The sequence below is a fragment of the Vulpes lagopus genome, chromosome 2 (assembly GCF_018345385.1).
Source record: "Vulpes lagopus strain Blue_001 chromosome 2, ASM1834538v1, whole genome shotgun sequence".
Lineage (NCBI taxonomy): Eukaryota > Metazoa > Chordata > Mammalia > Carnivora > Canidae > Vulpes > Vulpes lagopus.
Genome location: NC_054825.1, coordinates 50,130,727 through 50,157,474, shown reverse-complemented (window position 1 = coordinate 50,157,474; position 26,748 = coordinate 50,130,727). Strand labels below are relative to the sequence as shown.

The 26,748-nt window shown below is 40.1% G+C and overlaps 1 protein-coding gene and 1 long non-coding RNA gene across 11 annotated transcripts in view; one reads left to right on the top strand and one right to left on the bottom strand.

The window, feature by feature from the left end:
- Positions 1-26,748, bottom strand: part of LOC121482764 — a 93,321-nt gene that overhangs the window by 16,060 nt on the left and 50,513 nt on the right. For 5 of the 6 annotated variants that reach the window (XR_005985620.1, XR_005985617.1, XR_005985618.1 and 2 more), the window contains one exon: positions 5,367-5,529. This is a non-coding gene — a long non-coding RNA (uncharacterized LOC121482764). Of the gene's footprint in view, positions 1-5,346; positions 5,530-26,748 lie in introns of all 6 variants that reach the window. The other variant, XR_005985615.1, reaches the window with a different exon arrangement.
- The window catches only part of IQCH (IQ motif containing H), a 200,001-nt gene that overhangs the window by 141,613 nt on the left and 31,640 nt on the right, over positions 1-26,748 (top strand). For all 5 annotated transcript variants that reach the window (XM_041740511.1, XM_041740529.1, XM_041740525.1 and 2 more), the window contains 2 exons: positions 706-826; positions 5,323-5,609. In XM_041740511.1, coding sequence (XP_041596445.1) covers positions 706-826; positions 5,323-5,609 — 408 coding nt within the window. The remainder of the gene's footprint in view (positions 1-705; positions 827-5,322; positions 5,610-26,748) is intronic.

Sequence of the window (26,748 nt, the reverse complement as noted above, 5' to 3'; positions counted from 1 at the left end):
GGGCTCTGTGTTTTTGGGTTGTTTGATGATGGTAAGGGGTCTTGTCTCAGGTCTAGTCAGATGAGGCTCTCACTAGTAGGGAATGCCAGCCCCTCTCCGAACCTCACTCTTCCAATCTGCTCCCACCTATAATCTCACCTTTACAGCATTAGCCTGAAGTTACAGGCTTTAATCTTATGGCTGTAGAATGTGAAGGGCCCTCAAAAGGGGGAAAGGTACAGCTTAAAGAGTTGGAGGTGCCAGAGAAAGACTCTTTCAACCCCATAATTTCTCCTAGAGTCAGCCCTGTTAGGGTCATAGAATAAAAAACGTTCGGCTCTAAAGGATCTTGGGGCAAGGTAGTTAACCCCCCATCTTACATAAAGGGAAACTGAGCCCCAGAGTGGAGAGGCCCATTGCCCAAGGACACTCAGCTGGTCAGCTGCACTGGGTCTGCAGCCGAATTTCCTGATGTCCAGACAGAAGGCTGCCCTTCAGAAACAATAGGCATGACTCGCTGCAATATTTAGGGGCCAAATTACTTTGAAATATGAAAACTGAAATGCCTAGAAAATTAGAGAAAAATTTCAAAATGGCTTTCTGACTCTGGGTAAACAGTAACCACATTTTTTTTGCCTGTTGGAGGCCTGGTTTTTAATCACTCCACAAGCAGTTTTCATTTCTGTAGTAAAATTGCTTGTGGTTCTATTTAATTTGTTTCTGCAGGAGCCAGCTTTGGTGAAGATCTCCGAGGAGCTGGCGGGCATTTTAGCACAGCACGCACAGCCAGTCAATGAGAAACGGTTCCCGACGTGGAGGAAATTCCTCCAAACATTTCTCAGTCAAGGTAAATAAGACTGTAAAGTTTCTACTGAGGATTGGTCTACACAACCTTGAATTCCAGTTTTGGGTCAACCTTGTGCCAATTTAAATACCTTGCGTCTGTTGTGTTGGTTTACAAAAGTGCTCCTACAAGCAGACTTTTCTTCCTCTTTAAAACTTTGCCTAAATATTTATCTTGCTCTCAGCCTCTTACATAAATAGGAACTGAGCACACCAAGCATGGCAAACATGGCTCAAGATTCAGCCCTGTGATTGCACCTCAGCCTTCCCCTGATGGGTGGGCTTTGGCATCGGATGACCTGGTTATGGAACTCATCCTAGACCTTGAACAAGGCTCTAAAACTCTCTTTACCTACTTTACAGGGTTGCTGGAAGGATTCAATGCAATACAGATGTGAACACTTCTACCACGCAGTCTCAAAATAAGTCTTTAGTACATGTTAGTTTCCCCTTCCCTTTTGTGAGATAGCAGAAATGGTGTCACCTCCAGTTCTGAAGGCAGAATTTCTTTTTTTTATATAATCATAAGAATTATTTTTATTATAAAAGGATGTGTTCCGTAGTATAGGAGTAAATAATGGAACAGAAGAATGTCCAGAAATAGAGCCATGTTTACATGAGAATTTTTTCCTCTCTTTTTCTTTAAATTCAATTAACTAACATATAATGTCTTACTGGTTTCAGAGGTAGAGGTCAGTGCTTCATCAGTCTTATATAACACCCAGTGTGCTCATTATATCATGTGCCCTCATTAATGTCCATCACTCAATAGCAACCCTCAGCAACCGTTTGTTTCCTATGATTAAGAGTCTCTTATGATTTGTCTCCCTCTCTGATTTCACCTTGTTTTATTTTTTCCTCTTCCCCTATGACCCTCTGTTTTGTTTCTTAAATTCCACATATGAGTGAGATCATATATAATCATCTTTCTCTGCTTCACTTATTTCGCTTAGCATAATACCCTCTAGTTTCATCCAGGTTGTTGCAAATGGCAAGATCGTATTCTTTTTGATGGCTGAGAGGTATATATATATATATATATATATATATATATATATATATATATACCATCCACATCTTCTTTATCCATTCATCTGGGCCCTTTCAATAGTTTGGCTATTATGGACATTGCTGCTATAAACATTGGGGTGCAGGTGCTCCTTCAGATCAGTACATTTGTATCACTGGGGTAAATCCCTAGTAAGTGCAATTGCTGGTCTTAGGGTAGCTGTATTTTCAACTTTTTGAGGAGCCTCCATACTGTTTTCCAGAGTGGCTGCACCAACTCTGAAGACAGAATTTCTAAGTAAGGATCCTTCACTGTCCTTTCATCCTCCTAATTCACCCTTATTCTCCAAGGATGCAAGGAGGTCTGTGGATAAGGGGATGAATGGAGTGAATGATGCTTGTCCCAAGTTGCAGAAGTCCCTGTGGGAGTGCCACATGGCTATGCAAGGCCCTTTACTCTTAGGAGGTTATGACATCGGGCAGATATTATTACTGGCCTACCCACATAAATGACACAAGACCGCTAGTATAACAGTCCACAGAAGATATCTTTACTCTCTATTCTCCACTGTCAGGTGATAATAAAAGTTATTATATTAACATATAATAATATCATACTAATGTGACATCAGGTAAGAGCAATAGCAACTACATACCACTGGTAGCAGCACAGTAGAGATAGCATAATGAGCACCATAGAGTGTGTATTATGTGCCAGACGCTATTCTAGGCATATGTCCATTCATTTATTTGATCCCCCTAGAAATCCTTTCAGGTGGGTACCATTATCACCCTTATTTTACAGAATGGGAAACGGAGGTACAAAAGTAACTTGCCCCAAATCACCCCCATGAACACATAGCAGAGCCAATAAGAGGCTACCTCTGTGTTGTTCCAGGAGTCTTGGTGGGATCCAGCAGGTATATTTATCAAGGAACACATCCTGGCTCCATGTATGAGAGAGCAACAGAAAGGACAGATGTGGCTTGTTGGAATGCACCGGGTGGGCAAGTGTGGAGTGGGAGGGAACACCCTGTTAATGGATTATTCAAGCTAGGGATTGGATGGTCAGCCATCTAACAAACATGATATAAAGGGGTTCTTCACTGGTGCAGGGAGAAAGGGCGATGATGCATGATCACCAATGCGTTCTTAAATCTAAACTTCTGTGATTCTACAAATTTTCACATGCATCCGCTGACAGAAAAGTAAAACCAAAATAGTCAACCTCATATGCATAAATGGGAGAAAATAAGATACCTACAATAAAAATGGTCAAGAATAAGGGATTATTTTTAAGTTAGGAGGGGAAGACCATGAAGATCTCCAGGTGCATCCAGTACAGGACTTAGGAGTTTCTGAATCTTCCAAACTGTCCTTTGCAAACTGTCCTCTCATCTAGTTATTGTCATGGGAGCTTTGTAGCTTGGAAAGGAGTTTCCCAGCCAGTTTCTCACCTTGTAACCACAAGGTTTGGCTGTGCCATGACCTCCTATTCATCTCTACCCATTCTCCCTTTCTTCCAGCCATGTTGTAAATACAGTAACTATTTATGGTAAGCAGAATAAGCTTTATTAAGCCAATTTTTTAGATGGGGAAATGGGCTCAAAGCTAGGCAGTCACTAGGGCAAAACTACACAACCAATATTTGGTGAATGGGAACACAGTGAGACCCTATAATTTTAACACGTCTCAAAAATCCCATTCTAGGAAGTCATGTGTTTCCAAACCTCTGCCCAGCTCTGAGCCCAGTGCATACAGGAGGCCCTGCATAAATGTTCACTGACCAAGCCAGACTGTCACCCCAGGTTTCCTGATTCTTAGGCCACATCACTCACCACCTTCCACTCTTGCCTGTTTCATTTCCCTTCTGATCTTTCAAGTGCTCTTATGGCCACAATATGTGCTACAGATTCAGTTTCTACATTGTCACAGGACTATTATCGGAGGCAATATATTTTTTAAAAAGAGGAATTAATTGCTTTGAAAGGGAAAAAGCTAACAGTGAAAAAGCCATGGTCATAATGCTGAGAAGACAGTACAAATAAGCTACTTTGAAGTAAAAAGAAAAGAAAGAAAGAAAAAAAAACCTCAAGTAATCTTCTAAGTATAAAGAATAATGTGTTTCCACTGAGGCACTATCTTTCAAAATATAGGTGACAGATAAAGCCACAAATTTAATTCACTCAGGGAGATGTAGAGAGTATTTGTGTTTGTTTTGTGGATTTTGTTGTTTTGTTGCATTTACCTTGCTAATTCCCCAACAACGTGTATTTAGGTACAGCAGACACTAGTAGGCCCCATTTAAAGAAAAGCACATCTCATACTAACTAAACAGATATATCAGTTTTCCTTCCAAAACTCAGTTTTCCTTAGGGCCAGCTCCAAACAAACTTACACACATTTAAGTAAAGTGCCTTTTGCATAAAGTAACAGATGGCTGCCTCTGAGAAGTGCTAAAATCTCAGGATCTAACCATATATGCTGTTCAAAGCCTTTGGGCAGAGGTCACTTCCTAGCAAATTTATAAAATATGAACCAAGTTTATCTTAATACTCTTGGGCTCCAGAGGCCATTCTGCCTAGGGAACGCTTCATTGTTTTTACTTTTAAGTTATTGTATCTTATTCTTTATAAATAATATTTAAAAAATTGTCTATAAGAGGTAGATATACAAGAAGATTTATGTTAGGCCTCACAGAAAAAAAAAAAAAATCAGAGCCATGTAAGTTTTGTGGATGTCACTAAGCTAACTCACAAAATTAGCCAGGGCTCCTATTGTTGCCATGGCTAAACATCAGGTTCACCTCTGTGATTTCTGTTATTCAGAGCAAAAGGTAAAGTATGATAAATTATAAAGCTCTCGTTATCAGGAAGGATCCTGCCTCAAGAATGATAGCATCTCCTGCGCTCTACATTTTTAAAAAAAATACTTGACAACTGCTGTCACGTAGGAGTCCTTTGATATAATAGTGTGTGTTCTCTTCTTCCTGATAAAAGTCCTAACTTGTTGAAACTTCAAAAAGCAATGAAGTTGAACAGAAAGAGCACCTGTCATCAAGGTATAAATACAGGCTCTGGGCAGTTAATTCCCCCTGAGGGATTTGCCCATAGTCCTTAGGTCCATTGTTTATGTTATCAATAGGCATAGACTTGATGATCTTTGGTGTCTTTATGGTGAATGAAAACTGGCATTCATTGAGTCCTGGTATATGCCAAGTACTGGGATAAATACTATAGATAATAGATACAGTATCTCTAAGATTAACAACAATCTGGTGAGGTAGGTTTTATTATGCCCATTTTATAGATTATGAAAAAGGAAGTTTGGAGCATTGAAACTACTTGCCCCAAGGTCTCAGAAGACATGGCAGATGCAGGATCTGAGCCCAAGTCCATCTGCCAAAGCCTGGGCTTTTTCCTCCTGTGCTAAGTGGACACGATCCACATGAACATGCCTTTTCACCTATTCCATGCTTTCCCCCCACCCCAGGAGGCACAATGGAAGCATACCCACCTGTAGAAAGTGTCACCAACCTGACAGTGGACATGCTGATAGAACCCAATGGAGAAATCAGAGTGCTGTCAACGGGGGACCAGCTTCATGCAGAAGGCCCCTTCATCTCTTCTGGTACCACCATGCCTCAGACTTCGGTGGATCCCCAAGTTCTCACCTCTTTGTGCCTCAAAATCGGAAATGCTTGTAAAACGAGAAATGTGGTTGGTTACTTTTCTGTAGACCTGGTGACATTTATTGATCCAAGCACCATGGGACAGCAGGTAAGTTGATGCCATGTGAAATACTAAAATATGTAAAAGCCCCATATTGCCTGCCCCTGTACAACAGCGAGTATCAGGGAGTCACTCAGATTCAGGGCTCCTCAGATGAGCTGACTGTAAATTCAGCATGTATGGGGTCTGTGCCCAGGGTCTTCTGGTTTGGGTACTGCTACAGCTTCAATGACCGCAGCTCATCCCGCGTAGCTCTGTCAATGGGGCCTCAGTTCCGCCCATTAGTGTTCTGCCTTTGTCTTATCATGAGCCTATTTTATGCCATCCAGGGATTGAATTGTCTAAATCTTGTGCTTAAATCACTAGAAAGGAGTTAAGAGAGTGTTGGCTTCCATTCCTTAACAGTAGTTCACCAACAGCTTAGGTTGTCAATTTTTTTTCTAAAAAACATATTGGGACATATTAAAGGCCTAGATAATAATATAATGAACATCATGTGCCCTCACTCAGCTTAAGAAATAAAGCAATGTCGATACCACCTCCACTCGTGCACACTCCTTGCCAAGCCTCCTAATGTGGCCCTTCTTCCTCCTAGAAGCAACTTCCATCTTACATTTGGGGATCTGATTTCCCTTCCATATCTTCACGCTTGGACAGCGCATGGATGAACCCATAAATGATCGCTTCATTTTGCATGTTTTAAACCTTTTTATAGACCATAACATACCATATATTATCATCATTGTACAACATGCTTTTATTTATTCAATACTTCCTCTGGAAGTTCCTCACATGCACACATGTGGCTCTGACTTAGAATGGTCTAGATAACTTTAGCCTTTTTTGCTTCGCTTCTCACCATCCCTGCCAAAATTACAATGTTTGGATTCAGTACTGCTTCACAGGACTCAGTTTTAAAGACATTCAGTTCCACCTCTGTAAGTGCTGGGTGACCAGACCTCTGTCTACAGGGTGAAATGGCCTCCGCCCTGGCTCTCCTGATACCCTCTGGCCATCCAACGTTGTAAATATACTCTAGTCATTTTATATTCATTATTCTCAGTTTTATGATTCTCCATTTCAGTCAGATGATGGTTTCAAAGTGAGAGTTTATGTTTTGGGCAGCTTTCAGCTCGCTCAATTATCATTTTCCATTTGCCTTCCTGGGACCTCCATGGGTGTGGCATTCCTTTCTCCGGCCCGCACATTGAGAGAGAAAGGACAAACTGAAGGGCATCCAGAAATCTACCTGGGGTGGAGGGAGGACAGACACAATGCTCTCTGGTGAAAGAGCTGGGTGCCAAGAAGCCGGAGAGGCTTCCCTCTCCAAACATTTATGATGAGAAAGGAGGATTACATCTGTGATCCCTAGGGCAGTAGGAGGTTGGAACTATGGGGACTGCTGACTTGTGGTTTCTATTTATTCAAGTTTGGTATGGGGAAAATTGCATGGCAGTGAGAGGGATCCTCAAACATAGAGCTGGTCCTGTTTCTGGGCTTACTACCCTCTGGGCTTCAGGGATTAAGGAACCACACTTACCTTGGCTAGTCCCATGTGCCCTGCTGGCCTTTTCTCACCTAACTCCTCCCCTCTTTTTCTCTCTTCCAACCACACTGGCCTTTCTCAGTCCCCCTTACTCATCATGCTACCTCCTGCCACAGGGCCTTTACATGTGTTGCCCCTCTCTGCCTAAAATGCTCTCGCCTCTTCTTTTTCACCTAGTTAACCCCCTTCCTATCCATTATATTTCAGCTTGAGCCACACTTTCTTAGGGAAGCCATTCCTGACCTCTCTGACAAAGTTTAGTTTCCCTGTTTTGAGTTCTTATATCACCAAGTACCTCTCCTTCCCATAATGTTAGCTTAGTTACAATTTTAAACTTATTTATATGATCATCTGATTACAGCTACCTCTCTCTATAGACTGTAAGCTCCCCGAGGAGATGTACGATGTCTCCTTTTGCTCCCCACTCAATTATCAGCACTATTCTGGCCCAAAGTAGGTGTTAGTAAATATGTGTTGAAAGAAAGAAGGAACAAATGAATGAATTAAAGGAGGTATTCTAGCAAATACTAGATGTAGTGCCAAGACTTTTAGAGAATGAATTCAAGAATCAGTTAATGGATGAGATAAATAAATATTAACCCATGATTCTGGGATGTTATCATATTATGACCTCTCCTTGTCCTTTCTTGTTAATACTTGAGTATATGGTCATTTGTGTTACAATTTTCAATTGGACAATATTGAAGGAAGCACTCAGCATTTTTACACTGGCCAGGAAAGTAGATTAGCTCTGTGTGTATATAGTAAAATATAAAATATACACAAATATATTCAAATGAGATATAATTATACATATATAATAAAAGTATAAATAAATATATTAAACTCCTATTTATAATAAGTGTAATATATATAATGAAAATTTCTTTTTGCAAAATCACTGGCATACTCCAGCCATTTTGTAAGTTATATCATTTCAAAAAACACTTTTTTTTAAGCTTTTTCTTTTTAAGACTTTTTTTATTTATTATGAGAGACACAGAGAGAGAGAGAGAGGCAGAGACATAGGCAGAGAGAGAAGCAGGCTCCATGCAGGGAGCCCGATGTGGGACTTGATCCCGGGACTCCAGGATCACTCCCTGGACTGAAAGCAGATGCTCAACTGCTGAAGCATCCTCGAAAAACACTTAAATTTCTTTTCTAGTTGGCATGCACTGTGGTAAAAATGAAGACACTGGCATATTATCATCTCATTTTTGCCAGTCTAATTGGGGGGAAATGTTATATTGTTTTCCTCAGTATTTCTTTGATTTGTAGTGATGATCCATCTCCTCATGTTTGTTGGGTCTTATTTTGTCTTACTTGCCTTATCATATCTTTTATCCTACTTAAATTGGACTATAACACAAAATGTTGATTTGTGGAAGCTCTTTGTACATAAGCAACTCTTATCCTTTGGTTGTTATACAAGTTACAAATATGTTCTTCTAGATTATCATTTGTGGCTTTTCTTTCTTTTTTCCAGCCATGTTTATCCACTGTAAAAATCATTATTTTTTTCATCTGTCATTGATTAATAATATTTTATAGAAAGGTGTCCCAAAAGTACACCAATATGTTATACCTCATCAGATTTCCACCCATGAAACTCAGCAACCACTGCCAACTTTCTCCTGAGTCCACCATTACTGTGATAGTGGTAACTTTCTATTTCTATTATGCTTTCTACATTTAGTAGTTGGCAATCAACTGCAGGCAAGAGTTTTTCCTTCTCCATCTTTCATTTATGTATTTATGCATATATGTATTTATACCAGTTTGAATGTGTGAGTTTCTATTTTCTTCTGTTGTATTTTGATGCTCAAATTGTCCCAGATTTGACTACTGGGAGAACTTCAGGGTGACTACTGTGTCCTTTTGACATGTCTCCATTATTCTTTGAGCACTGTCTTACAATCACAAAGATATTCCAGATTCACCTTCCATGGACCTAGTATCAACCCAAGAGCCTTGGTTCCTTTTAGTGGAACATGGTATTAAGATCTGGGCTCTTAGTACTGTCATTGCTACTGGAGTGTCAGTGCTACTGTTCATTGCTGTCCATGAACAGCTCAGAAGTATATGCATTATATATGTACCATACACATACACACATATGAATGCATCTATAAATATCCCTGTATCTATTAGTGTGTATATTTTAAAACTATCCATTTCTGCCAACATCTCTAATGTCAATATGACACTTCAGGATTCTTCCTAGACTTTCCCTTTCCACACTTAAAAATAAGTATTTTCTCCAACTATAAGGAACCTGAGTTTCTTTATCCTCAATATATTTGCTTCTTTGCTCAATGTATTTGTTTGTTCAATGTACCAACCCTCCCAACCAATCCTGCTGTCTTCTTCACTTGCCACAGCTATGTCCCACCCCTACACCTATTGTATTTGGATACAGAACCCTGTCATTTGTGTTTTATTTGTAATGCTCTTTGTCATACTAAAGTTTCAAATAGTTGAAGCTAGTTCTTTTTCTAAATTACTATATTACTTTAAACTTAACACTTTCTCCTATCCTCAGTTTTCTCAGCTATGAAGTAAGTATATTAGCTTATTTGACTTCTGAGAAAATTTCCCATTCAAATATTATGTATTTCAATAATATTTTCATGGTACTTACTTTTGTATCATGTACTTTTAAAAATATCACAAGGAGATGATCACAAGGTTTAAGTATTCATATGTCCATCAGAACATTATTAAGGACAACAAAAATTTTCAAATAGCCTAAATTCCAAAAATAGAGAATTTGTTAAGCCAACTATGATAGAGCAATATAATTGAATTCTATGAAAACAGTAAAACTCAAGCTTTTGAATAATATTTAATGGAAGCTATTGATAGAATAGATGAAAGTGGGGGAGCACCTGGATGGTGTCACTGGTTAAGCATTTGACTTTTGGTTTCAGCTCAGGTCATGATCTCAGGAGTGAGATCAGGCCCAGGTCAGGCTCTGCACTCAGTGCAGAGTCACTTGAGATTCTCTCTCCCTCTTCCTTTGCCCCTCCTGTTTGTGCTCTCTCTCAAATAAATAAATAAATATTTTTTAAAAAAGAATAGTTGGAAGGGTAAAATGTAGATTAGAAAACAATATATGCAACATGATAACCATTTTATAAAAGGAAAAAATACATATATAAAGAGCAAGAAGAACCTAAAGAAATATGCTAAGAAGTTACAAGTTATTATTTCTGGATTGGAGGATTGAGGATGTAGTAGGCAGAGTAATAGCCCCCAAAGATGTCCATGTCCTAAGTCCTGAAGTTTGTGAATGTTACCATATACAGTAACATGACTATGTGATTACCTAAGGATCTTGAGAAGGGAAGATCAGCCTGGATTATACAAGTGGCTCATGTAATCACAAGGGTTCTGCTTGCTTTGAGAACAGAGGAAGAGACAGTGAGCCAGGGAATGCAAAGAGCCTCTAGAAGATGGACAAGGCAAGGAAAGAAATGCTCCTCTAGGATCTCCAGGAGGAACAAAGCCCCTGACCCCATGATTTTAGCCCAGTGAGATTTCTGACTTCTGACCCTTTAAGTGACTAAATTAATGGCAACTTATCATAGCAGCAATAGAAAACTAGTACAGAGTGATTTCCATTTTATTCTTTGGGCTTTCTGCACTTGCATATTCAAAAGTAAGCACTATTATAGATGTAATCAGAAAAAATACATGAATAATGATAATCACAAATTTGTATAGAATGTAATAGCTTACAAACACTTTCAGGAGATATAACCTCACATACACATATGTCCTACAATAGACATGGGAGGCAGAGTTGACCACATCCATCTCACATTTTTGCTCTCTGGTCCCAGCTGAGTCCCCATAACTTACCATGAAGAGCATGGGGAAGCAAGGGGGATTGGGAGCCAAAAAAAGAAAGATAAAATCACCAAGGACAAGCCCACAGTTGTGAATCAACTCCAGATAAGAATGTGAAAAATCCTGTTCAGTCTTAAGGAGATGAGAGTGAGGTTCTGAGGTAGTAGAATGGAGGAAAAATTTTAGAAATAATAGCATTTAAATATTGGGAAACTCTTAAGCAAATCATGCCCGTATGAATGTATGATCTGTGGAGAAACCCCTGTAGTTTTTACCTGCTGATGCTGTCTGTCTTGTTGGAGAATAAATTTTAGATGTTTTTTTTCTTCCCCCGCCCCCCTAAATAAATAAATAAATAAATAAATAAATAAATAAATAAATAAATAAATATTGGGAAACATCACAGAGTCATTGGAAATAAAATGAAAAGAGCCAGTAAATAAGTCATGGGGATGTAAAGTATAGAATAGGGAATACAGTCAATAACATTATAATAACTTTGTATAGTGACAGATGGTAGTCTTATCATGGTGAGCATTTAGGAATGTATATAAAAGTCAAATCACTATGTTGTACACCAGAAACTAATATAGTATCATATGTCAACTATACTTCAATTTTTAAAAAGATTTTATTTATTTATTTGAGAGAGTGAGAGAGCACAAGCAGGGGGAGCAGCAGAGGGAGGGGGAGAAGCAGGCTCCCCACTGAGTAGGGAATACAATGCGGGGCTCTATCTCAGAACCTTAGGGTCATGACCTGAGCTGAAGGCAGATGCTTAACTGCCTGAGCCACTCAAGCATCTCTGTACTTCAATTTTTTTAAAAAAGGAAAAGGGCCAGTCCCTGGGAAATGTAGGTAGTAGGAACATAATACAAAACCACTCCTGCCAGTGGATTTATGTTCAAGATTCCAGGACACTAGGAATGGGTAAATTCCAGGCTTTCGGAGACTCAATGCAGAATATACAGAGCTACAAGGTAGCCACGTTGGAGATCTGGCCTTCACATCAATCATCCAATTTCATCTGATACACACACACATAATTGTTTTTCACTCTTAGTGTTTCCTAAGCATAAATATTACTTCTGTGAGGTTTGTAAATCCTCCAGAAAATGCACTGGACCTTGCATTTTTTACCTCTTCCTAATGTCTAACACAATGATAGTCATGTGATAGCCAGGTGATTGACATACTCTTGGAGCTTCTAGAATACCCAGATCTGTCACTTAGTCACTTCTGGGAAATTCTAAAATAAAGAACTAGTATTTATCGAGTATCTATTGTGTACAAGCCATTTTGGTAGGTGCTAGAGAGGCTGCAAAGATGCAAAAGAAGTGGAGGCCTGTCCTTACAGAGTTCACAATCTAGTTGGGGAGACAAACTTGAAAAATGAATTACAAGTAAAAACATAAATTACAACAACATAGAACAATAAAAGAGACATCAAAAAGGTAATGTCAGTTTAACTGCCTTCTGTTTGGAGCAATCAAGAAAGGTTTGTACAGAGTAGGTGGGATTCGAGCTGAAAGATAATTAAGATTTGAAGAAGGTAAGAAAGAGTGCATTCCAAGTGGGAAAGATACTGTGAAAGCTGGTGGTAGAAAAGTACAAACACATATGGGTAAAGTAAGGATCTAAGTTTTATAAACATTGTATCTGACTTGCCTGTTATAAATATGCATTTATATATCACTTTCAAGTTCCTTTTCTTTATAGAAAGTCCCTAAACAGATAGATTGGCAAAGATGCTTTCTGTTGGAATTTCCAGATAAAACACTTTGCTTTTAGATAATTGTGACCTTTTTTAAAGAGAAAGGAAATCCAATGTTTAAGAAAAGAGTCTAGATGAAAAACGGCCTCAGGCAACTAGTCATGGCCCTTCCCAGATACAAAAGGTAACTACAGAAGGAAGTGGGACTTACCTCAAGTATAAATTGTGAGGAAAGACAAAAATGGAGACTCTGATGTCTATCAGAGAATATCCCACACATTCTGAAAACTGTCCCTAAGAGTATCTAATACAAATATATCAGCACAGAAGAGAAAAAAAAAAAGGATAGGAAAATATTTTCATCAAGATAAGTAATGGGTCCTGGCCCCAATCTGTCCATTAGCCAGTTGTGATACTTTAGACAACTCACTAGACCTCTCCGAGCCTTATTTTTTCATTGACAAATGGTGAATTCCTGCCCTCCTTCCCACAGGATGTTCTGAGAGGCTGAGCTGATATAAGGTGCTCTTCTTATTAAATCAAACAGCATAATCACATGTAAAACTGTCACCCGAGCCCTCAGCAGGTTCTCAAACTGTGAGTGGAATCTGAATGAAATTAGCATTATTTTTAAAACTCAGTGAGCATTATCATCATCTCAAAGTGATATATAAGCATCAAAAATGAATATATTTATTTCAGAGAGCAGAAAAACCAAAGTCTACAGAAATATCATAATTCCTTTTTATTCATTGCTGTATACCCAGCACCTAGCACCAAGTCTAGCATATACTAGCTCCACAATAAATATTTATTAAATGAATGAATGAATACTTCTCTCTGAGTCCCCCTCTAGTACTCTGATTTGCAAGATCTCCCTATCTCTGTTTTCAAGATATATAAGGTATTCACCAAGGGACCTCAATGAGATTTACTTTTTCTCTTTAGGGAAGGTATTTTATTTATATATAAGAAGGTTAACAGTTTATTTCTAAATTAAAATTTAATAGGCCTTTGGAATAAACAGCAGTGCCTATTATTCAGTGTTTTTTAATGCTATAATAGGCACACTGTTAATCACAACTTAATACCTAGGAAAGGGAAAATAGATCCCAAAGGGTTTTGAAGCATTAAAGTAAAAGACTTGTCCCTTTAAAAGGTCTTCATCTTCATGTCAATGACAGAGACCTGTAATATACAAGTAATAATAATGATGATGGTGATGATGATGGTTTCTACAATAAGCACAAAAGCAATGAGGACAGTAAATTTTACATTAAAAATTACAATTCCGTTTCTTAACACTGATGGTGCGGGCAAACTAGTGGCCAATTTTGCTATATATAACATTATCATATGTGACTGTCCTTAAATGTTGGGTTAACTCCCTTATACTAAAAGACTGAACCCGGGTAGCTCAGCGGTTTAGCGCCGCCTTCAGCCCAAGGTGTGATCCTGGAGACCCAGGATCAAGTCCCCCGTCAAGCTCCCTGAATTGAGCCTGCTTCTCCCTCTGCCTATGTCTCTGCCTCTCTCATTCTCTCTCTCTCTCTCTCTCTCTCTCTCTCTCTCTCTGTGTGTGTGTGTGTGTGTGTCTGTCATGAATAAATAAATAAAATCTTAAAAAAAAAAAAAGATTGAACCCAAGCCTAAACATCAGGTCTTGGGTAGAACTTTGGTTGGTCTACGTATAATAGACTCAACTCCTCTGTTTATGTCCAGTCGTCTCACCCAGGACTTTGGATGTCCACTCTCATGGAGATGCTTGCTTCCTTTCAAACCCAAACACTTCCCTCCAGACTCTGAGGTCTTTAGCTTTAATCGCCAGAAACATTGCCAGAGCAGGGCAAATCTGGGCATTGACACTGCATCCTGTACCTCTCAGGAGGTACCACATTTCTGCAGGACTCAGGAGGGCAGCAGGTAATGGCAAAAGTCCTGCTAGTGCTAAGAAAGACCATAAATTCTCTACAAACAAAAAATAAAAATTCTCTACATACATGTATTTAACTGCTTGTCCACCAGCATCACAAAACTAAAGCTGAATGAGTGGTCCTTTCCTAACTTTCAGCTGTCACCTATGGTCAGGACTTTTCCTGTGGTAAATTTTCCCTTTTGAAGTTGTCCTTAACATTCTTTTTAACTTAATTTTGCCTGTACAATAATGTTGGGTTGACGAAGTACAATGTTATTTGCTCTTGGCCTTAACCTATTTCTTAAAATGCCCCTGAATCTTCATGTGGCACTAATTGCTTTTCTCACTGATCATGTCCAAAGTACTCTCCAAGACAAGCAAGCTGAACTGCTTGGTGACATCCATGTTCAATAAATGCATTCTCATCCTGCCTTCCACATGCATGCTTCATTCTTACAACCTGCTCTTCCTTTCTTTTCTGTTTACAACTTTCCTTCATTCAAAATGTTTCAAATCCAACTTCTCATGGAAACCCACCTTAACTAACCCCCCTTCAACTGTCACTTCATTCTCTAACCTTTCAGAGCACAGGTATAGTATTGAAGGCCAGTGTAATTATTAATAATAATATTAACTATTTATTGAATTTTTGTCATGCACCAGACACTCTGTTATATATTTTGCATGCAGTATTCCTAATCCTCACACCCTGAGAAGTGGGTATTATTATCATCCCAAATTTACAGATGAGGAAACTGAGGCTAGAGTGACACAAACAAGGTCACACAGCTAAGAAGTGGCAAATCCAGGATTCAAATCATGACTTAGCTGGCTGATGAACCTGTGCTCTTTTTTCTCATGGCAGATGCTCACTGTGGTACTGCACTGGATTGATGGTGACTTTCTTTGTAAGTCTCTCCCCCTCCTCAACCACCATCACCAAAGGAAATGTATGTTTCTCTTATATATCCTCAATATGCTTGTTGAATTGAGTTGAACAGCTTAAAGCCAGAAAACACATCTCCTATTTTTTTAAATATATTCCATCCTTGTGCTCTGCACATAAGGTAATCATTAAATGTTAATGACTAAGCGAAATGGAATAAAATCAGTGTTGTGGTAGCCATTTTTAAGCTTTAAGAGTTTAAATGAGCAAGCCCATACACAGCACCACAGCTGGGAGTGCCATATTGCCATTAAGCCAGAAGGTGGATTCGTGGGATGGGAACATTTGAAAACAGACACCACAGGAATGGCTAAGTCAGTTTTCCAAACCACTTTCTACAAGTAGCTACTGCTTCTCCTCCCATAATAATTTCACAATGATTAGCCTGCTAGGTGAGAAATCTCAGGCAAAAACCTGGGTATCAGAAAAGTTTAGAATGACCACTAAGTATTGGGCCAAAGGTGGACATGATGTGACCACAGGTAGAGTCATTCCAATACAGCCAGTCAAAATGTAAGAGAACTGCCATCTAAATTTCTATTACAGGCTTCATCTTTCAGGGTAAATGGCTTTGTTCTTCTCATGAGATTCATGAAATGCAATCTCACATTCCAACACATATGGATATCAAAATGTTTATTTGGTGAGGAATAGTGTCTTATGCTACCAATTTCTGCTTCCCTTTGCTTTCTTTGCTCATAGCACAAAATTTCTTACTTTTTGCCAAAACCTTACTATGTAGCTTTTTAACTTAATTAAATATATAGGCAATTACTGACACCATCTGTCTTCATAGAAAAAGAACAAGAAGTGACACAAAAGACTGGGATTCTGAAGGGAATATTTAGCAAACAAAATCTTCTAGCTCCACTATAGTGATATTTCTCTTTAGAAGCCCTTATGTTATTTTAAATCTTTCATGTTTCTTAGAAATAATGAATTTGAACTATACCTAAAATGCGGCGGCTTTGGTATGATTTTTTAAAAAGAAAATATCAAGTAATCCATTGCTTTTTCAGTAAAACAAAAACTTAAACATGCCGTTGAACATCTGTTACCAGTACAGTCTAACACAGCACTTAAAATCCTTTAAAATCCCTGAAAACCTTTATAAAGTTACATGAATCTTTTGCATAAATAGAACTGTTTTAACAGTATGTATATTCCTTTAAACATACATTTTGCTTTCTTAAACATAAGATTCATTGTGTTGCCTATTGTTCCAAGCTCCTATAAGTAAATAAATGGAATGCCTTCACATCTTGGTGGAGTGGGTCTTCCCTTATCATGCCACATTCCTTGCCCAGACAAATAAGTACCTACTTATTTGTGTCTGGCTTTTTAACCTTTCTCTATGTCTCTCCACAAATGTCTTAATGTGTAAAGGATATCAAACCAACTCACTGAACCTTGATCAGGCTAAGCTAGGAACTGATACAAAATACAAGTCCAAACAAAATAACAAAATTCAAACCCCAAAGGGAGAGCTAATAGGAAATACAAAGGAATTCCAGAGAAGAGGTATATTTGGGCTCCAGGAAGAACATGGGAATGGCAGTTACCACATAGGACAACCATGTTCTCCTACAGCCAATTCTCTGAACCAAAAGAGCAGGTTTTTGAGCCCCATGGGGCAGCAGCTGAGTGCCCCTACATAAATAAAAGGGTGAAGGACAGGGGCGCCTGGGTGGCTCAGGGGTTGAGCATCTGCCTTTGGCTCAGGTCATGATACCAGAGTCCTGGGATTGAGTCCCACCTCAGACTCCCCGCAGGGAGCCTGCTTCTCCCTCTGCCTATGTCTCTGCCTCTCTCTGTGTGTCTCTCATGAATAAATAAAATATTTTTAAAAATTTTTAAAAAGAAGGGTGCAGGACAAGAGGACATCACTAAAGAGACTCAACATAAAGAGGCACTTTTCAAAGAAATACCTATAAAACTTCTACTTATATTAAAGACTTAAGGTATACGAAAGAATACACTATCTCAGATTTGGGGAAGCAGGGATATCAAAGCATATATTTTGTATTTTTTGCTCACTTACTGATGAGGGAAATATGAAGAAATGAATTCTACAATTGTTTTCTACAAATTTCTTGAAGATTGTGTAGCACACCGATCAAATATAACTAGAGCCAAGCTACAAATTTACACTTATCTGCCAGGAGCCATCTAGTGCATTCTCTTGAGCATACGCTATATATTAAGAAACAGAGCACTGAATTTTAGAAGGAGAGATGGGGAGAAGGAGGGAAGAAAGAAAGAGGAAGGAAAGACCTCCCTTAATGCTGTTTTTTTTTTTTTTAAGACTTTATTTATTCATTCATGAGAGACACAGAGAAAGAGAAAGAGAGAGACAGAGGCAGAGGGAGAAGCAGGCTCCATGTAGGGAGCCCGATGTGGGACTCAATCCCAGGACCCCGGGACCATGATGTGAGCCAAAGACAGAAGCTCAATCACTGAGCCATTCAGGTGACCGCCCACCCCCCCCCCCCACCCCCAGTGCTGTTTCTTTCATTTGCTAGAAAGTGAACCTAGAGACAAATGGCATCAGAGGAGGTCAGGTAGAAGCAGTCTCTGGGAGGAAGCTCTGCGGAAAAGAGGCCTAACAGAGCAGCAGAGCAGCAGAGCTCTGACAGGTAAGCCCGGACTGAGGAACACTTATTCAGGTGAAACTACAGGGTGATTTGTCAGCAGCTACACAATTCAAATTTTTCCCAAGGCCCTAAAGCTCCACCCATACATATCTGGAAAGTGCCACAGGACTTTCATTGATCACAGGTAGGAACCTTGGCTTTCTGCCTACACTGAAGGACAGTATTTCTTTGTCTTCACACAGCTCCTCTATTATCGGCTCTCAAAGTGCTTTACAGACAAATAATGGGGACAGTGAGGCAGAAAGGTGTTAAGTGGCTTGCCCAAAGTCCCATGGTAAATCACAGGCCTTCCTCTAGATTCAGAACCACCTATTAAGTGATGGAGCTTCTGGGTGTGACTGCTGGCATCATGGTGCTCTCTCACATCCTGCCAAGCATTTGTTTCCCTTCCAGGCAGAGAGAAATTTCCAAGACCAAGTACAGGAGAGAGAGTCTAGACTTCTGAGTATGGCAACCCTACATCATAATCCTAGTCCTGCTGCTTAGCTATAGAACTTGGCATGTTCTGGGTTCTTTGAGCCTTCACTTCCACTTCTATAAAATGGTGACGTTAGTACCTACCTCACAAGGTGGTTGTGAGAATGATATAAGAAAATACCACAGTGAGTTGTGCATGGTAGACCTTTAATATATATTAATTTCCCTTCTTTTTTTACTTTCCCCAGTCTCCCTCCTAAAGCCTATCCTCCACATGGTCAAATAGGCAGCTTTCTAAACACTGCTGCCATCAAAAAAAAAAAAAAAAAAAAAGATGGCATATTGGCTTGATGGAGATGCTGAACCTTTCAAACACAGTCTATAGAAAACAAAGGCAAAGTCATGGAATTCAGATTCAGCTTATAGGATAGCCAAATCTAAAAGGTTCCATGATGACAAACATGCTACCTGGCACTGAGTCCTTTCCTGTCACCAAATTAGTCAGGATGTATTGGATTATTAGATTAATTTGGGATGAAGAAGTGTCCTTGTGGAGCTCCAAGCCACAGAAGGTAGGCTGAGATGCTGGGAGGGCCCTGGAATGAACAAGAAGGGAAGGGAAGGGAAGGGAAGGGAAGGGAAGGGAAGGGAAGGGAAGGGAAGGGAAAGGAAAATGGGAAGTGGACACATCTAGGACATGTTATGGGCCCACTTGCTTGACCAGCCTTGCCTCTCTTCTGGATTTGACCATAACTAGCCCTACTTGGTCCAGGAGCTGATACAAAATGAAGGCCGGCAGTGGGAGAACACAGAAGTGCACTGAATTTTGGAAAAGTGACACTGTCCTTAGAGCTAATGGAGTCTTTTTGACATAAACTAATGTATTATCCCTTCCGGCCCACAACTGCTTATTGGGCCAAGGTATTAACCATTACTGGGCACTATTTTGCTTTAGTGTATGAAGCAGATATTATTCACACACATATGGAGAAGCTTTTTAAGGTAGACTTGAAAAACACCTCGGATAAATTCAGAAGGCAGTTTGGAAGGTGGTTTATCACAGGTTTTCTCATTCAGTTGTAACTTACACACTAAACTAGATTCCAACAAGTAGCCACACAGGTTGTACAGGCATCCTTCCAAGAATGGTCCTCCTGAAGACCAGGTTCGGTGTGTGCAGGTGTGTATAATAGCTTTACTGAGATATCCTTTACCGTACTCACGCTTTAAAATGTGCACTGCCGTAGTTTCTACAGAGTATATTCACAGAGTTATACCACCATTACCATTACCTAATTTTAGACAATTTCCCTTACCCCTTAAAAAACATGCTGAATCAATGAAAAATAATTTCCCATGCCTTCTTTTGCCCAGCCATGGGGAACCATTTTCTGCCTCTATGGATTTCCCCATTCTGGGCATTTCATATACATGGATCACACAGTAGGGATTCCTTTGTGACTGGCTTCTTTTACTTAACATGTTTTCAAGGTTCATCCATGTCACAGCAGATATCAGGATTTCATTCCTTTTAATGACTGAATAATATTCCATTGTATGGACATACCACATTTCATCTATATATTCATCAGTTGATGGACATCTGGGTTGCTTCCACTTTTGACCAGTATGAATAATGTTGCTATGAACATTTGTGTACAAGTTTTTGTGTGAATACGTGTTTTCATCTCTCCTGGTTATACACCTAGGAGTAGACTGGATGAGTCATTTGGTAACTCTAAGTTTAACTTTTTGAGAAACTGTCAAGCCATTTTGTAAACTGGCTGGGCCATTTTACAATCTCACTAGCAATGTATGGGGCTTCCAATTTCTCTGTATCTTTGCCTACACTTGTTACCGTCTTCTTTATTTCAGCCATCCTTTCAGGTTTCACATCATATCTCTCCTGTCTGTGGTGTTATTTGTTTTTAAATTGGAGTTCAATTGGCCAACATATAGCCATATATAGCATATATAGCATATCACCCAGTGCTCATCCTGTCAAGTGCCCCCCTCAGTGCCCATCACCCAGTCACCCCAACCCCCGGCCCACCTACCTTTCCACTACCCCTTGTTCGTCTCCCAGAGTTAGGAGTCTCTCATGTTCTGTCATCCTCAGTGATATTTTTACTCAATTTCACTCCTTTCCCCTTTATTCCCTTTTACTATTTTTTATATTCCCCAAATGAATGAGACCATATAATGTTTGTCCTTCTCCAATTGACTTATTTCACTCATCATAATACCCTCCAGTTCTGTCCGCATCAAAGCAGATGGTAGGTATTCATCATTTCTAATGGCTGAGTAATATTCCATTGTATGTATAAACCACAGCTTCTTTATCCATTCATCTTTCAATGGACACCAAGGCTCCTTCCACAGTTTGCCTATTGTGGACACTGCTGCTATAAACATCGGGGTGCAGGTGTCCCGGCGTTTCACTGCATCTGTATCTTTGGGGTAAATCCTCAGCAGTGCAATTGCTGGGTCGTAGGGCAGTTCTTTTTTTTTTTTTTTTTTAAGATTTTATTTATTTATTTTTTAAGAGAGAGAGAGAGAGAGAGAGGCAAAGACACGGGCTGGAGGGAGAACCAGGCTGCATGCAGGCAGCTGGATGTGGGACTCAATCCTGGGACTCCAGGACCATGCCCCAGGCCAAAGGCAGGCGCTAAACCGCTGAGCCATGGGGGCTGCCCGGCAGTTCTATTTTTAACTCTCTGAGGAACCTCCACACAGTTTTCCAGAGTGGCTGCACCAGTTCACATTCCCACTGACAGTGCAAGAGGGTTCCTCTTTCTCCACATCCTCTCCAACATTTGTTGTTTTGTTGTGTTGTTTCCTGTCTTGTTAATTTTCCCCATTCTCACTGGTGCAAGGTGGTATCTCATTTTGGTTTTGATTTGTATTTCCCTGATGGCCAGTGATGGGGAGCATTTTCTCATGTGCTTGTTGGCCATGTCTCTGTCCTTCTCTGTGAAATTTCTGTTCATGTCTTTTGCCCATTTCATGATTGGATTGTTTCTTTGCTGTTGAGTTTAATAAATTCTTTATAGATCTTGGATACTAGCCCTTTATCTGATATGTCATTTGCAAATATCTTCTCCCATTCTGTAGGTTGTCTTTTAGTTTTGTTGACGGTTTCTTTTGCTGTGCAGAAGCTTTTTATCTTGATTAAGTCCCAATAATTCATTTTTGCTTTTGTTTCCCTTGCCTTCATAGATGTATCTTGCAAGAAGTTGTTGTGGCCAAGTTCAAAAAGGATGTTGCCTGTGTTCTCCTCTAGGATTTTGATGGATTCTTGTCTCACATTTAGATCTTTCATCCATTTTGAGTTTATCTTTGTGTATGGTGTAAGAGAATGGTCTAGTTTCACTCTTCTGCATGTGGATGTCCAATTTTCCCAGCACCATTTATTGAAGAGACTGTCTTTTTTCCAGTGGATAGTCTTTCCTGTTTTGTCGAATATTAGTTGACCATAGAGTTGAGGGGCCATTTCTGGATTCTCTATTCTGTTCCATTGATCTATGTGTCTGTTTTTGTGCCAGTCTCCTATCTGTTTTAAAGGGAAGATTTTTTTCCCTTGTGTTATTTATTATTGAGTAACCCAACAAAGATTTATTGTGCACTTATATTGAGAGTGCTGTGCTAGGTATGTAGGATGCAGGATGCAGAGATGAGTAAGATGAGTCCCTGTTCTCAGTCTAATTTTCCTCTCTAGGAATTTCCCAAATGTAAAAAAGCTTGCCTTGGACTTGAATTCAAGAACTCTGAGCTCAATCTGAACTCTGCTCCTGACCAGGTGTCTTCCCCTCCTGCAGCCTCAAGCCTAGAGTTTGACAGGGCTGGACTAGACCAAGTCCAAGGCCATAGCTCTGACTGCCTGTGTTTCTTGCCTACATATTCTTCAGGTTGTTCCTTAGAAAAAATTCTGATTTACTGTACATGTCAAGGAAACTGGGAAAGATAGGAAAACTCTACTGCCAACTCATTGCCCTGATATGTCTACCACTCATCCCCATCTCACTTTGCATGACAGCTTTCAGTTTCCACAGTGAGATCTACAGAGCTCTCATTTGTGAAATTTGAAAATGCACACTCAATGCCTTTTGGAGATTATTTGTAGTAACTTTAAAGGAATACTTCTCAACTAAGCAAATCATTCACCAGCCCTGACATTTATAGTGTGAAAATTAAAGGAGGAGAATAACTATCTACAGTATGAGATTATTATATTGAATTGCCATGGAAGAAGCATATACAATTACTAGTCCTGAAACCTGTAATAGGTTACAAAAATTGGGTTTTTGTGTTTATTATAGCTTAGTTTCTAATGTCAAAATAAGAAAATGACCTTCTAAAAATTCATGATAAAAAAGTATGGAAATATTTTAAAAAGAAAAAGAAATGAGTATGTAATTCTATATCTTAATACAAATAATATTAGGCCATTAGTATTGAAAGTAACAGACAGAGGATCATAAATGTATAGAAGTAGTGGAAGTAACTTGGAAAAGGAAGCAGAAAAGGCAAGAGTATATTAAAATGTTTGTGGGGTGTTTTTTTTTAACAAAAGTGAAAAACATCAAGAAAGCTGTGATGGTGCAGGTTTAAATGTCAATATTTTTCATCTTGGATCTCCAAACTAATTTTGAATATAGTTCCTGAACACCCTGAAAGAACTTGTCACAGAAAAGCCTCTGGCACTACAAAGAAACTAGACTGCTAATGCTGGGGACTAGATGTCATGGCAAGAGCCAGACCAGAACTCGGGAGATTCAGGCTTTGGTCCCAGATCTTCCTCTGACCCAGGTACCTGAGTCAGTCTGTTCATCTCCCAAAGTCTCATCCATAAAATGGGGATGTGGGAATGATGGAGGTCATTTTAGGTCTGTGGGACAGAATTGTTTGAGACCTCTCCAGTCTCTGAGTATTTTTGGTCTTGGAGAGCCCATTACTGTAGATCATATTAAATGTATTAAAATGCGGGCTCGGGCAGCCTGGGTGGCTCAGCGGTTGAGCACCTGCCTTGGGCCCAGGGTGTGATCCTGGAGGATCGCGTCCCACGTCTCCCTGCATGGAGCCTGCTTCTCCCTCTGCCTGTGTCTCTGCCTCTCTCTCTCTCTCTCTCTCTCTGTGTGTGTGTGTGTGTGTGTGTGTGTCTCATGAAAAAATAAATAAAATCTTTAAATAAATAATAAATAAAATGCGGTCTCATAGAATAGGATTTAGATATAACTGTATGAGTTTTATTGCATTTAAGAATTGTGCCAAATTCTGTTGATATTTTAAAAACATTTATTGTTATTTTGTAGTTTTCGTTTTATGTTTGGGATCGAGTAACATTTTTTTTTCAGAATCTAATATTTTGAAGGCCTTTGAAAATAATGGAGGCCATAAGCTGGCCCATTACTGGACCCTGAGGGCTAAGTGGCAGGGCCCAGGTTTTTCTGCTGCCTCTGGTCTCACACACTCCAAAGGCCCAAGATAAGGCAGTGTCCAGGGTGGGTGGTACAGAAATTGGATGCTGTAGTTGCTTGGAGACAGCCTCGTCAAGCTGTGGTTTAAATCGTGGCCAGAAGGACAAATATGATCAATAGGGACAGAGAGGAAGGCCTCCACGATGAATACTAAGAGTCTCAATTGTTGATCAGGGCCCCAGGGTGACTGCCCCAGATGGGGCAACTGCCATTCTCCCTAGCCTCTCCAAGAGACCAGGCCATCCCAACAGCTGCCACTAGGTGGCAACATTCCAAGATGCTGCAGTCCCCTCTGCCTTCCTATTCATTTTTTTTTTTCATTTTTTTAATATAATACAAACAATTCTTACCAAATATCACAATCACATTAATATTTTACCAGCTGAAAATTCTTACAGTGCAGTGTACCAATTCTTTAAAATTAAGTATCATGTATGTTGTTTACCACAATGGGGAGCTCAATGCTGTCTGCTGATGGTCAGCATGGGAAGAGATATCACTTAGTAGTTGCCTAAGACAAAACATTCTCTGCATAATTGCCAGGATTGTAGAGCCTGTTTTTAATAGCTTCTGAGAAGAGGTAAAAAGTGTTCCCAATCTCTGAGAAGCAGGCAAAAAACACTGAAGTCAAGAGCCAAGGAAGTCTCTGAGCCAAGTTATATCTGCCCCAGACTGCTCCTGGCAGACACAGGGGAGAAGTCAGAGTCCAGATAGATTTGTCTGCCAGACCCCAAAATTAATAGACTCACATAGTTTCTCTCTTGTAGTTACTGTATCCTCACAATACCCCTCACAGATAGAGATCATTACAGGGAAAAAAAAAAAAGAGAGAGATCATTACAGATAGGTCTGTGTTAACATACAAGGAAGCTGTGGGCACGTAGCAAAGGGCCAGCCCAACACTCCCAATGAGGTCCTATAACTTTGGTCCAGGGCTCTTGTCATTCCAGTGAAGCCACTTGCACCCTCAAGGCATAGGCCCCTCCAGTCTCCACTACCCTCAAGCTGCAGTCACTTCTTTCCCCTACCAACCTGCCTCTATCTTTCTCAACCTTATTTCATCTTTGGCCTAAACATGGTGAGAAGCATGTCCCCTAGGGGAGGCTGCGTGTCCTTAAGTCATGTAGACAAAGGTCTGTAGACCTTTCCTCTCCCCAAACAAGGAGGGCCTTCTCAAGCCCAAGGCCCAAAAATGACAGCAGAGAAAAAGATGCCTCCCTACCAGAGCCTGATTCTGCTTTGTCCCTATACCCTGGCCAAGCACATCCTCCTGATTTTACAGTTGAGAAGGTCCAAAGGGTATCTGAGAGCTCATCCCATCCTCTAGAACATTGTTCAACCAAAGCATCTCAAACTCAGCATGGCCAAACCTGAAATCTTGATTTTACCCTTGAAACTTCTTCTAGCAGTCTAACCCACTTAGTACATAGTAATTCCATCTTTTCATTTTCTCAGGGCAAAAGTCTTGAAGAAATCCTTTCACACCCTGCATCCAACGCATCAACAAAGTCCTTTAGGTTGCAATTTTGAAATGTATCTATAATATGACTTTTCCTATCCTCTGCTATTACCATGTGGCCCAGCTATCACCACATCTCACCCAGATTATTTCAATGGCCTCCTAAGTGGCCTCCCTGTTTCCATCCTTGACGCTTTGTGGTCTCTTCTCTCCTCTACAACCAAAGTAACCCCTTAAAATTAGAAGTTAGATCATGTCATGCCAATGGAATTTGGCCTCCAAAGTGGTAAGGCCTTGGCTCTGTATTTAGCTAAACCAGTAACGACAGAAGGAACCTTAACTTAACCCGTGCCTGTGCTGACCAGCAAACAGAGAGGCTGGGCAAGTGGCCTGGCCTCTCTACCTAGCCATAGCTATTGGGACCCATGGGTCTGACATAGAGTTTGGTCTCACTGTAGAAAGTGCCCAATGGTGGATTTCCTGTCATGTTGGGACTACATGAGAGGTGATGCACTTGTCCTTTAACCAAGACAGGCTACTGAGGAGGGTAAGGTTGTATCAAATTCTGCTCTAAAGGCCTAATACCATCCCTATGATAGGTGAATTTTCAGTGCTTCATCTCCAATTTGCCTTCACTGGAGAATCTAAATTTCAAAAAATTCTCTACAGGGTAATAAATCTTCACAATTCCCAGTCAGCCTCATAGATGCACCTGGACTCAGTCCTATACCTACCCAGAAGCCCATAAGAGAAGGTTGGCAAGATCAAACTCTCTGCTACAAAAACTTTATTTGCAAGCAGAGGCAGTCACAAAATATGAGTCTGAGTACATGTGCCTGCATCTGCAGGGCCTGCCACCCATCCACCGTGCCTGCCACAGGACAGAGGCCAAAGAAGCTGGGCAAGCAGGCAGCCATCACCTGCCTAGAACACTCAAAGCCGAAAGGACTCAATACTGTGCCTCTCTCCCATACCTTCCACATAGGAGCATGTTATTACTGTTTCATCCCAAAGTTCATGGCCCAAACAAGATGCAGAACCTGGGAAGGAGACGATTTTGGGCAAGCTTGCCTCTGCCTATCTTCTGCTTCTCACATGCTTGTTTAAGGTCGATGAGGTCATCATAGTTTCCAGATTGCCTCCTGCCCTGTGTTCTGCAAGCTTTGCACAGTGCTGGTCAGAACAGCAGAGAGCTGGGAACCTCTGC